Source organism: Glycine soja, chromosome 2 (genome assembly GCF_004193775.1).
Source record: "Glycine soja cultivar W05 chromosome 2, ASM419377v2, whole genome shotgun sequence".
NCBI classification, from domain to species: Eukaryota; Viridiplantae; Streptophyta; class Magnoliopsida; order Fabales; family Fabaceae; genus Glycine; species Glycine soja.
Genome location: NC_041003.1, coordinates 1,250,479 through 1,265,163, shown reverse-complemented (window position 1 = coordinate 1,265,163; position 14,685 = coordinate 1,250,479). Strand labels below are relative to the sequence as shown.

At 27.3% G+C, this 14,685-nt stretch overlaps 1 protein-coding gene across 1 annotated transcript; it reads right to left on the bottom strand.

Annotated features, from left to right (window-relative positions):
- Positions 1–2,021: 2,021 nt before the first annotated feature.
- LOC114378556 (transcription factor MYB12-like) lies at positions 2,022–6,445 on the bottom strand. The gene is made up of 3 exons (XM_028337179.1): positions 6,084–6,445; positions 5,609–5,738; positions 2,022–3,015 (listed from the first exon to the last, which is right to left on the bottom strand). The coding sequence occupies exons 1-3, from the start codon at positions 6,214–6,216 to the stop codon at positions 2,163–2,165; spliced, it is 1,116 nt and encodes a 371-aa protein (XP_028192980.1). The 5' UTR covers positions 6,217–6,445; the 3' UTR covers positions 2,022–2,162.
- Positions 6,446–14,685: the final 8,240 nt, after the last annotated feature.

Sequence of the window (14,685 nt, the reverse complement as noted above, 5' to 3'; positions counted from 1 at the left end):
TATAGTATAGTTTAGTTTGCATTTGTGCAGTGGTCCCGTGCTTTAAACTGAATTGCAACGCAGATCGAAAGGAAAACAACAACACATAAGGCTCACACAAATGCTACAACCTACAAGCGCAGAAACTTTCACAGGTCCTCCAAATCAATAAATGAGTGATTATTTAAGAGCAACATTGATTATATATTTATATGTTTATCCCTTTTATTTTTATAAATTTTACTTTTAATCTTATGATGTGCATCAAATAACAAACTAGATGAGGATAATATATACTATAAATTATGTTCAAGTAAAAAAATTACCACTCCATTAAAATTACATATAATTTTCTAAAAAATAAATTTAAATTTATTTTTACAAATTATAGAAAATATAAAAAAATTATAATTTTAACTAAATTATAAAAAATATTTTATTATTTATTTGTAATATTTTAATTAATAATATAGTTTAAAGATCAAAATTGCACAACTATGATTAATAAGCCAAAAAATGTATAAACCTACAATTTTTTTAATAAAAATATCATATCGTTTATTAACTGAAAGATATGTAAAATATTTTCCTTTTTTTATAAGCCATGCAAAATCCTAGTGTATGTATACCACTAGCAAAACCCATTACGGGAATAAATATAATCAAATACTAAAGTTAATAATCATGAATGATACAATGTTGTTAATATTCATATGACAAAAACATACAGTGGACCAATTTTTGCACTGGTATCATACAATTTTTTTTAAAAAAAAATATAAACCGTCATTATTTTGACAAAAACAAAGATCACCAATTTACATTAGTATCTCATGATTACCATAGTGAGGACCATGGTTTTAAAGAAATAGTAGCACCCCTTATTCCGAATACCTTAACCAGAGACACAGGACATATATATTCTGAGGAATGATAGCAATATTTTTTTAAAAATATTTTTTTTATTGACTGAAAGTTTTTAAAATTATTAATTTTAAATGATTTCATATCTAAATGAGGAGAGAAAATTATTAAATGAATAATATTACTCACTAAAACTAATAATTTTTATTAAATTTCAATCCATCAGAAAAAAAAATATTAAAAAGAGAGTGTCACATGATTTACATTTCTCATATATTATTTGTGTTGTCATAATATCTTTGACAGATCTAGCACCTCCTCTACCTAACTACCTACATTTACAAATTGCGATGTACCGGAATTATTAACTCAAGAAACCACAATTTTATAGAAGACGAACCCACGAATAAATATTTTTACAATTTTGTTAGGATTACTTTATTTTATTCTAAAAAAGAATTCTTAAACAAAATTTATTAAGAAATTTTTTAAAAATTTTATTTTCTCTTAAAATTGGGAAAATATATTAAGCATGATAAACCAAAAAATATATAACACAAATTATGTACATGCTTTCAATTATAAAGTTAACTAGAAAAAATAAAAATCACATATTTGAATTTTTTCACAAAAACAAATAAATTAATTATGCAATTCAAAAAATTATTATCGAGAATGATATCAACTTTGTCTTGAGAATGAAATGTTAAAATTATTTGATTATAAAACATTGTGTAGATTAAAAAATTAATATAAAAAGTTAATAACTAATGGTATTATTACATCAACTTTGTCTAAATTTTTTGCCTTTTAAGTCTCAATTTTTTCTGACACGGATCTGTATATTGATAACGCAAAGATTTGTTATATTGTTGTCTAAATATAGTATAATTAAATTTCTTATGTTGAATTTATAATAATTATTTTAAGAATCATGTTTACAATAATTTCAAATCAATTAATAGAATAAAAATTATCACAGAAAATTCTATATTTATTTATGTACTATAAATTAATTATAAAAAAATCAAACTCTAACTCGTATATAATAAGATCCATATTTTCAAACAACCTAGGAATGCTACAGTGACTAATGTCTGGTCCAATTCTTCTGCATGATATTTTCGAATCATGTGACATGCAAATTAAAGTAAAAGGAAAAGAGTATTCCTAACTAGTGTGTCTTAAGGATGATTATATAAGTAACTAAAAAAAGTATTTATTAAGTTTACACATTCCCTAATCAATCCAAGAAGAACAGATTAAAGAAACATGACCAAGGGGGCACACACACTAAGCCTATTTTATTCTTGGATGAATCAAGAGAGAAACCAATCAATAACCATGTCGTTTTGTAGTATCTGAGTATCTGTCTCTCCCAATCTCTTGCAGTCATCGTCCTCCCACAGCCAAGTGAGCAATTTGTCTTGGTCCTCCCAATTATCAACAGCGTTACTAAACTCTAACACGCTCTCCCAGTCCCAGTCTTGATTCATGGAAGAGCATGACCCTTCCTCACTCGATGCTATTTTGTCGCGACAAGCATCAGCCGCCACCACGTCATTGCTTTCTCTCTCTTCACTTATGTCCCAAACCCCACATGTTGTTTCCGCAAGGCAACTTTCCAAAATGTCACTAAAACCCAACAACATCCCACTGTCCTCATTAATGCCCTCTAGTTCACACAGTCCCAAGATGTCTTCATCGGTATTACTACTTTCTTCCACGCCTCCAACGCTATTGTCACGTTTATTTACCTCCGCCTCCAGCTCCTCCGTTCTCGGCTCATCAAACTCTGCCACGTCACCGTCCAGGACCTTGAAGTCATTAACGGCGTTTGACAAACCCTCACTCTCTAGAGACGGAGTTGGTGGCGTCGGAACTGCGGTGTCACTGTTCTGTTGAGGGAAACCAATTTGTGTGTGTCTCTGGTTAATCCTATCATTGACTTTTTGGGTGTATGTTTTGTTTTTCTTCATGGCCCAACGACTTGTTCTACCACATTTGCGCTTGGGAGGAATATATACTACCTTAGGTGTATCCATGATCCCTGCACTTGCACCTGCACCTGCACCTGGGAAACTGTAAATTTTCCTGCTGAGGTGAGAATTCCAGTAGTTTTTTATCTCGTTGTCTGTTCTTCCTGGTAAGTGATTTGCTATCAAAGACCACCTATAATCAACAAAAGCCACATACTTCGTCATTTTATTAGTGTTAATTGTACAACATTTTTTAAAAAGAAGAATATACAATTAATAATTTAATATTAAAGAAATTCAATTTTTTTATGCATATGATTTGATTGCTAAGAGTATTTTCAATCCAATACTAATATATTTCCAGGAATCTAAAAAATGAATTGTTTATTTTCAACCTCATTTTTTCCCACACACACTACATTCGAACTTATGTAAGCAAGAAATTTCAGTTTACTCGAACCAATGAAAATCAGTATAATTACCATTATATATAATATACAATATAAATTAATCTATTTGAATCAAGAAAGGAGTACCAAATTAATTTTTTACTCGATAACTAAATTCATGTATACACGGTGGGTGTTATCATTGTTATGAGTCGTATTGTTTATATAATAAATTCAAGCGATTTTATAAGTAATGTTAAATCTTTCTACTATATCTTCCTAAAAACCCTCCTATTATCTTTTATGGTCAATTAATCTCTTATAAACATACACGCAATCACTAATCTCTTAAAACTCTCCTATTATCTTTCTACCAGACATTAAAGGAGGATAATTTATTCATGTCATTTAATCTCTTATAAACATACACGCAATCACTAATCTCTATTTTTATGTTACGTCGGACTTATCGATATCATATTATGTTCATAATATCTTGGGTCAAAAATAAAAATAAAAAGATGTAAATATTAGAAAAAATGGCACAATTAAAAAATACTACGGTATTAATGTGATTTACTTGTCACACTAATATGAAGTACCAATCATTGACGAGAGGAAGAAGAGAAAAAAAAAACCTTACTTTATGTAAAGAAATAATAATAATAAATGTTTTAAGCATAAAACAGAAATAAAATATTAAAAAATAGAAATTAGCATTGAAGACTGCTGCTTAAAATAACGTACCAAAAAATACTACAAACTATAAAAGTAATCAAATATTATTAATTATTAATGTCAAACAAAGTTTTGATTTATAAAAAACTTAAAGACACAACAAGAAAAATCAAATTATTAGTAACAAAAATTGTTTTTTAGTCACTAATATTGGCATCACAGAAATTTGAGTGAAAAGTCTTAAAATTTATATATAAATTGATTTATCACTAATATTAATTTTTCTTGTAGTGAAACTGATTAGGGTCGATGCAACAATAAACGAAACTTAAATTAAATTTTTTAAAAAGTTATTTTAAATGAGAGAACAATATATTAAACCTTTAGTTAATATAAGTGATATTTTTTTTCTAATAAATATGATCTTTTTTCTTTATAAAAACAAACAACAAATATATGTTTTGTTGGAGTTCTAAAACATGAGTTTATATACTAATTTTCAAGAGAAACAAAAGTCAAAAGCCAAGACATGATTCACAAACGCTCAACGTACGACAATATATCCAATCATGATTTAAAACTCTATTAATAAGACAACAACGTTAAATATTCCAGTAAAAAGAAATGAGAAAACTATTCAAAGAATATAAATATCGACAAACTCTTAAATAAAAAGAGAAGTGCTAAATAGTATGAGACGAAGTGTTACAAAATATTTTTAACCAATCAAATGCTTTCACAAAAATTACGGTATGATAAAAAAAATGAGAGAGAGGATGTAAGAATTTCCAAAAAAATGACATGCAGCCTTAGTGCAGGAGTTTCGTACTTTTAGCATTTTTCAAATAAAAAATATACTTTCAAAAAAGCCAAATGAAAGTAAGTGTAAAAGTTTTTTATTTAAATTTTTTTATTCAAAATTTAATATTTTTATGCATAGATTTCTTTATATGTTCATTTAATTTATGCTATAAACATTTATCCAACATTTTCGATTGTCCTCAATCAATTATCTGTCTTTAATTTCGATTTAGGACTAATGACGTAAAGTGATTTGAACCACGTTTGATTTACACACACCTAACATATATATTTTGCATGATAGCTTAACAAGTGTGCAAGTAAGAAACAATTAATTTCAATCGCTTTTTACATCTCATACTCTAATTAAAGTAGGGTCCTTATATTTTTCTTTTTCTCCAAATTGAGAGAAGAGAAAATGAAAGAAAGTTTTTTATATATTAAAAAGATATTTTATATATATATATATATATATATATATATATATATATATATATATATATATATTCAGAATTTTTGTCATTTTATATGTACATACTTTTCCTTTTTTCTAACAAGCCAACGATTTTTTTAGCATGCCCAACACTATTTTCTCTTGTTTTAAACTAGTTATGGATATTGGGTTGATGTCTCTATTTCTATAATTGGTAAATGGGAGTAATTTGTAATTACGGATAAAGACATCATCTGAATTGCAGTACTTAGCATCGAATTTTGTACAACGGCAGTTTAAATTAAATTGTACCAAAAAAACAAATCATTTGTTGTTTTAAAAGTGTCTAAAAGAAAGTTGCTGAACACTGCAGTACATGCTCCTTTCAATTTGTTTACTTAAAAAGTTTTATGAATGTGATCCATAGTAAATAGACGAGATTTGAAATTCTGGAGTATAGTTTTCAATATGCCACTGGCACTAACCTGTTACCAAAAGAAGCGTGCAACTTAACAATGGTATTTTCCTCTTCAGCAGAAATGTTTCCTCTTTTAAGGTCAGCTCTCAAATAGTTAATCCATCTCAGCCTGCAACTCTTCCCACACCTTAATAATCCTTCCAAACCCCAAAATGCCAGTCAGAAAAAAAAAATACCAATTGATCAATAACACAAATTACTTCTTCCACAATAAATACTCCCATGCATATAGTAGCAACAAAATTAATTTCTTGTCGGAAGTTCAAACTTAACGTGAAAACAGAAAATGGTCCCCCAAAGTAACCAAGAAACAGTTCGGTTAATTAATAGTAATAGTAATAAAAAAATATTAGCAATTGGAAATACAACACAAGCGAGTTCGATGGTGAAGGGAAAAGAAAAGAAGAAAAAGATTGTGAGTTAAAATCTTACTAACAAAACATATATTTGCGGATGAAAAAAAAAAAAACATTATTAAATACCTGCATTTTTAGGCAATGACCTCCAAGAACCTTCCCCATTGGCCTGAATGTATTTTGCCAAGATCTCATCCTCCTCTGCTGTCCACCTCCCCTTCTTCAATCCCACTTTCTCACAACAAGGAGCCCTTCCCATGGGTTTTGTTTATGTGCAAAAAAATGCACAAATTATAAGAAAACAGGAACGGCACAAAGCAAATTCAGTGCTCACTTTCTATTGACTAGAGAACACAGAATGCGGTGGAGAAGGGGAAGTGCATGTTATGTAAGTGATGCTGTTGTGTCCTTTACAAGTTGCTAAACGAGACCCTCGTGCTTTGTAATTTTTTTGTTGAAGTGTAAAAAGGCTTAAAGGAGTGTAAAGGAATTTATAGAACTGCAAAAGCGAGTCGCAGGGGTGGGGCCCAGTGATGGAGACATATATATGGTGGCGGATCGTGCCACGTCGGCTGCGTATGAATGCTACAGTCGTGGCTCACCCACCGTCGACAACCTTGTGCACGGGGCTTCCATCCCCCACGTTGATGCTATACTGTTGTTACTGAAACACATCATGTCATGGAATTTCCTAATTCATTTCCACAAACTTCTTTCCCTCTATGTTAATCACTTCATGTGTATTAATTACTTTAGAATTATAACGCTCTAATGGTAGGTAAGAAAAGGAAAGTTTTCTAATTACAAAAATTACTTATGTCATTCAATTAAAATAACTGGTTTCTTTTTCAGAAATTACAGTTATAAAAATAAATTGTCAATATAAATTTTATATGAATAAAAAAAGAAGAATTTCGTTGAGTATTATTTTATATGAATATCATAATAACAAGAATACCCAAATAAACTTTACTAATTGTACTCATTTTTTTTATGAACACTCAAATCTTTTTTATAGGGACTGTTTTTTTTTTTGTCTGACATTTTATACGGATAGTTAAAAGGTACATTCTCATTAATTTAATGGACATGCATGTGGCACGTCTTTGTTTTAAAATATTAAATATTTGTACAATGCACAAATTTATATATTTATGAATATATATTAAATTATTGCACATAATTGAAATGCATCAACTATATACAATTTTCATTAATTAATGTCATTCTCACACTATGTCTTCATCATTTCTTTAGCACTATTTTTTAAAAAAAAATGCAGAATATTTCTTAATCAGAAGTGAATGACTACTTTTTTAGTTAGCGACATTTATTTAAGGTTTCGATATATATTTTTTCTGTTCGTATGAATCCAGGACCGAATTTTTTAGTATATGTTTAAAAGATAAGATTTTATCAATCACCATGTTGGTAATTATATAGAATTAATGTAATTAACCATAAACCTAACATATTCAATTAAATTAACATCAAGAAATAATTTAATTAATTATAGTGTAAGAAATAAAAAAATAAATATAGACAAAATTAAAGATAATTAGATCAAAGTTACTTATTTTTTAAAACATGAACCAAATATTTATATTTTAAAAAATGATAACCAAAATTACAAATTTTACAAAATAAAATAATCAACATTGTATTTAATTAAGTTTATTTAATGACAATTATTTTATTTTATTTGTCTCAAGTCAAACAATTCTAAATCAAATATAAGAGACTATCGTTCCCAACTTGAAAAACTAAAAATTTCTTGTAGCAAACGGCCCCTATGTTCATACGTTGAATTTGTGGTTTTTGTGATGGGAAGTGTAACGTTGGTGCTCCTTGGTCTGAAATTCTGGGCTGCTCCCAGTTCTTTGCCAGTTTCTAGTTGCTTGCATCATCCAATCTAACCAACCGACAATATTAGCTAATGGATTACTTCTTGGAATTGGAAGTGTTTGATAGGGACATTCTTCTGATGTTTTGTTTGTAATATAGTTCCAAACATTTAGTAAGTAGTAGTATGAATTTGTTACCAAAAAAAAAAAAAACCTTAGTAAGTATGAATAGATTCAGTTTATTCTAAAAGATTAACATTTTAATAAGATATTTTTGTATTATGACCACCTCTTTTGATTGCATTCTTACATAACTCACAAGCTGATTTTTGTAGAGGTAAATTAAGTTTAACTCAAATCTTAAGAAATAGTCAAAAATAATTAATTAATCACTAGATGAATGTTACTAGTATATCATTTTTATTACTTTAAAAATATTTTATTAAATAAAGGATTTTTTTTTCTCTATGACTAATGTGGCATTAAATTACTTTATACCCTTTCCTACTCAAAAATCACTCATAAAAAAAAATCAGATTTTACTCAAAATCTAAAAATTTCTTCTTTAAAACCTTAACCCTACACCTTAAAATCTTGCTTAAATTTAATCGGTCATCAACCTTTTAAATTAATATAATTTAAAATTATTTAGATCTCTTGTCATTTGATCAGTAAAAAACTAAGGATTTGAGGGTTGCAGGTAAAGAAGAAGTAACTCAAATTTATTAGAGCCAATTAAAATAGAGCAAGTTACACTTGTCTCATGCATTTAGGACTTATTACACTCATGCTCTATCATTTTTGGAACCTTACATAAACTCACTTCGTTGTGAAAAATTCATTGCAGACACCCCTTGGCCCCATTAACTCCAGGACATCATGTGTCTTGCACATGCAATTTAATGAAAATTTTAGCCAAAAATGCCCTTATCTTCTTCATGGACACAATTTGATATTTTTGCTTTCAACAAATAGGTTCAAGAACACCTGAAGTGTTGAGTAGTGGTAGTTGGGGAGCGGTGAGGTGAGTGGGTTGTGGAGGTGAGGCTGTGCGGTGAGTGGTGGTTGGGGACAAAGTGCGACACAAAGTGTGGTGGTCCTGGTTATGGATGAAGTTGGGTAAAGAGGATCAGGATGAAGATGAAGAGGCAAAGCATGAAGGTTAAGTGGAAGGATTTTTTTGGATATTTTGCTCAAAACTTAATAACTTTAGTAAAAGTGCATTTGGATAGAAAATTTTAACTGAAGAAAATAATTTATTAGAGAATTTGAATTTCTGCAATATAAAATTCATTGTTTGGATGTTTTTTTTAAGAATTTAAAATTTTGAAATTTTAAAATAGAATTTTAAATAACTAAAATTATGAAATTTCAACTTCATGAGAAATTGAAATTCTCTTCCTACAGTCTTTTCCAAGAAACACCGTCTGAGCTCGTGGAACATCAATCAGTGTAAGTGTAGACGAACACGTATAATTAGCACACGAATCATATTTTTTCTTCTTTTTTCATTCATTTTTTTAACCTCATAACTTTAATTTTTTTTATCCAAACACAAAATTTTAAAAATAAAAGAATTTCAATTGAAATATTTAAAATTCTTAGAATTTAAAATTTTCTCATAATTTTGAATTCTCTCATCCAAATACATTTTAAAAGAAATATATTTTAATGAAAGGAGTGTGAGTGTAATAAAATTTAAATACAAGGAAAGTCGATGTAATTTGCTCATTAAAATAAAATGAGGAATTGAGTAAACAAATCATGAAGGGAGTAAAATCATACATTAATCTTGATTGAGAAAAAAATTATATAATTAAGCAAGAATAAAGTATTGACATATTATATATTTAATATATAATTCATCCAACAATAAAAAAGAGTGAATTATTTTAGTTTTAAAAATTGCAACCTAATGTGAATTTGACTCCCAAACTATTAGAATGTCAAAATAATTAATTGTTGAAAATGTAAATTGTATCAATTAAATTAGTCATTTCGCTAACCCTAATTAATTAATGGTATAAGAAATGCTTAAATAACACATTATGTTCCATGACATCCTTCACACGGTTGGGACTAAAAGGACAATTCAAATTCATGGTTTCCACATGGGAATATATATATATATATATATATATATATATATATATATATATATATATATATATATATATATATATATATATATATATATATATATATATAATTCACCGCTCATCAATTCTTAATTTCAATGTATTTATTTTCTTCCTTGTGTCCTGTAGTTTTTCATTTCCATCATTCTGTAACCCAACAACAACCAATTAAAGCTTTTTGTAACCTAAAAATATGGGTGCTAGCAACGTATTCTATATCATATTCTTATAGGGTATATTGAATTAGGATTTTGAGGTATTCAATCATGATTTTCAAATGTGATAAATAAGTTTTGTGGTATTTAATTATAACTTTTTAGAAATAGAATAAAATCTAATGATATTTAATTAAGATTTTTTATAACTTTAAAAAAATCATTTGGTATTAAAAAAAATATAAAGATTTTGATGGATTCTTTTTTAATATAGATTTTATTGGATTTCATGTGACTTTTCAATAAAAAAATATACATCAAATAATCCCACAAAAAAAAATCTTGAGACTTTCTTGGAGTTTTTTTTTCTCTGGTTACTCATAATTCATTTTCTCTTTCTTAACAATATAAGTATTCATGTATAATACTTCATAACCTTCAATATCTTGATAATTTTCAATAATCACATGTTAATTTATCATTATTGTGTACAAATTGCTTCTCCTCTTGCTTCTGTGTAACAACTTTTCATTAATTATTAAAATATAAATACAATCATTTGTTATTATTATGGACATGTAGACATTTTAACCCATGGGGACTCTATATATGTAGTTGTTTATGGTACTCCTTGTGGTTTATTCAATTTTTCATTATTAATACAAATACAATCATTTTTAATTGTATACTCAGATGGGAGTTTGCTTCAACACCAGAAAGGTACGCTGGCATACAACATGTTAGGGAATTTGGTTGATAAGGAATAACTTCATTTTGAACAATGACAAATGGAACTATTTAAAATTTATCTTATCTATTAAAACTTGTTCATGAAAGTAGTTATTGTATAAACTCAGAACTCAACCAAGAATTTGGAGTGTGCATTTCCTCATGACTTGTGGATGTTTTGTTTTGATAGCTAGTACTATATTTTATTTTGCCTTTAAAAAATTATCATTTGTTGTAAAAAAAAACTTGCAATAACAAAACCTGATTTATTAGTTTCAATTGTTAATTGAATAAGATTTATTGTATTCAAAAGTTGAATCGAATAAGATATAAAAAAAGTTCACGTGACTCACTATTTTTTTTTTCATGAAAAAATTAAGGATATAAAGGTTCGTTAAATTTTTATGAGTAAAAAAAGAATTTACATATTATGTATTATTTTTTATAGACTTTTATAATTTTAAATGTTTTCTAAAATTCTTGGAATTCTTTAAACTTTTATAAATCCATAAAGTTCTTCTCAATTTTATGAATTTATATTTTACAAATCCGTTAAAATTTAAATTATAAAACTTAAATCATAAAAGTCTTCTAAATTTTTTTAAAACTTGTTATATTCTCACAAATTCTTTTAAAGCCCAAAGAATTTTTTATGCTAAAAGAAGTTTTTTAAAATCCTAATTTAATAATATACTTCCCTTAATAAATTGCATGTAAAACTTATGAAATGAGAAGTGAGACTTATAGGATTTTATAATTTTTAATTAATTTAAGGTAATGATAGAAAATGTATTTAACTAATGCAGAGGTAATTACTTTATGCTTAATTTAATTAAAATACTTTAAAAATCTACACATGATATTGTTTATTTCGTTTAATAAATAACCCATGAAAGCATAATTGATCTAACTTGATCATTTATTGTCCATTTGGTTGGATGAAAATAAAATAAGAAAAAAAAATTGAAATTTGAATTGAAAAGAAGAAAAATTTTAATTTTTTTAAAATTCAAATTTTCTTTTATTTTTTTCCAATCAAACAGAAAAAAAAATACTTTATAAGTCATATTTTTTTGTTCTCTCACTTTTTTTCCTATCAGACAGACCATTAAGTTTCTTTCTAGATATTTAACATCGTTTCCAATTTGTCCAAAATGAAATCAATTTATTAAATAGGTAGAAAAGTTCATTCAAAGGTTACAAGTCACTTTCACAAAATCCAAATGATCTCTTTTTGATACTGTCGGTGAGGTGGTTGCCTTAGGTTCCCAAATAATAAGTGTTTTTGTTTTTCTATTTTATTTTAAAAAATTTATAACTTTTGTCTAATTTTTAATTTTGCATAGGTATTTTTTGTTCTATTAAAATTAGACTTAATATATTCATTTAAAATATCATAAAAATAATTTAATAAATTAAAATATAAAAAATAAAAAATATAAACAAAATTAAGAATTGGACTTAAAGTGTGAATTTGTAAAAAATAGAAAGACAAAAATTATAAATTGAAACAAGATAAGGAGCCCAAATTTATAATTAGTGTCACTTTTTAGTTGATAAATTTTATTATGATATGATATACTACCATTTTTATTAATAAGATTACATAGTTTTAATACCATTTTTATTAATAAGATTACATAGTTTTAAGATATGTAGTAAATCGTTTGACTGTAAACTTATTATTTATCATCTTACAAATTTAATAAAAACAAATTTTGTATCTATTAAACTACAATAGAGTTTAAATTTCATGAATAAATAAATACATGATGTACAAAAAGGATATTTTAATAAAAATTCTAGTAATAAGATTATATGATTCAATTAAAGATCAATTTTTCTCGACTAGACATAAGAAGGGCTCTCTGACATGGAACTCGATCACTAAAGCTATGGATTGTTTGGATGAAGGGTTCTCTATCAAGATGGGAGAGAGAGTCTGGATATTTTGTATGACTCTTGGGTTCTTAAGGAACCGATGGCTACTTAGGTGCCTTGGGTGGATATTCATGATGTGGGGTATACAGTCCAAGACCTTTGGGAGGAAGATGGTTGGAGGTTGGAGAAGCTTTAATTACACTTTGCTTCCTGATGATGTTAAGCAGAATATCCTAACCTTGTGCCCCAAGTTTGTTCCAAGCATGCCTGATGTTTGGATATGGAACTGGAATACGTAGGGCTTGTATACAACGAAGTATGCTTATAGCTGACTTAATGGTCTTACTGAGAATATGGAGAATGAGCTTTGGAGTTGGATTTGGAAGCTCCCCCTTCAGGCGAATGTTCAGTTTTTCTTGAGGTGCTTACTGGGAGAGGCATTAACGTGTCGTCTTTATGCCCTAGGTGTGAAGGTGTCCAGGAAACGATTGTTCATTGTTTTGGGTCAGGTCTGCTGGGTCTGGGTTGGATATTCTTCAAGGAGGGATGGGGGATACGTCCTTGTTGGGTTGGTTAAGGAGGAAGGTTTATCAGCACGGGATAATCATCTCGATAGTTATTTGGAATGCGTGGTGTGCTCGCGATAGGTTAATTTTTGAGAACCAAGCTAGGAATCTGTTGTGGGGAGTGTTTGCATTCAGGTTCAGTCAAGAGACAAATGATAAAAATGTAATATGGTATAAAAACTTATCCTATATCCATTAAAAGCATCATCCACCATAATATCCACGCATCAAGCCCAAAAATAAATATTTGGACGTGATTGTCTGAGGAGGTATATTGAAAAGAAAAAAAAATCTAGGTTTCACACCGGCTACAAATAAGACTAAGATAAAATATATAAGTGAGAGACATCTTTTACTTATGAACTAGTTTTTGGGATTAAATTAGATCAAACATATATTCTAAGATAATATAGTCTTCCAAAGGTGCAATGATAGTTGACCAATGACTAAATGGATTCAAAATTTTAAAAAATTATAATTTTGTAATATTCTTTTTATGTTATTCTATATTATTTTTATAAATAAATTGAAGTTGTTATTTGTTTTATGTCTTTTTTATATTCAGATTAAAATGTGACATGTTATTAAAAAAATATCACTCAATTAATTTTTTTAATGTTTTACAATCATAAATTCACATTGATTGAATTTTCAATTCTAAGATATACCAACTTGTCAAAGAAACACATACAAAAATTAAAATTATAAAGAAAATAAGATTTAAAATTAATATTTCCTTAAAGAACAAAATATACGTCAACTTTAATATGTAATGATATTTTGTCAATCATAAATGATAATGATGAAGATAAAGAATTTTCTTTATGACACCAAATATAAAAAATAAATTAAATATAAATATAATTAATATTTTAAAAATATATCCGTGTGAATTTACCCAAATTCGATAAAGTGAATTAATTTTAAAAATTTAATATTACATTTTTTAAAAACATTCTTACCTTATTGGTGGATAAGAATCAAGAGAGTCATATCCACTTTTCAACTTGTTTCTTTGTCATATCTACTTTGTATATAAATATTTATGTGTATCTAATTTTTTTAGAGATATAAATTAAAGAATAGACAATAATATAAGAGTAAAATAAAAAATGATATATATTTTTTAAATTTATTGAAATCATGTTATCTGTTTAGTAAAATAATATATATATATATATATATATATATATATATTATGATATTATATATCTATTATTAAATATTTAAATATAAGAGAGTCTTAATTAGTATTTTGTTATGGACTCATAAAATTTAGGATCTATCCTCTATGTCGGTGTTTCATATGTTTGGAATGAGCTTTTGGAAGCTAAGCACCTCTTCACGAGAGATTGGGTTCGCGAGATTCATCACATCTTAAGAGAGGGGAATCAATGCGATGATGCCCTTCATAA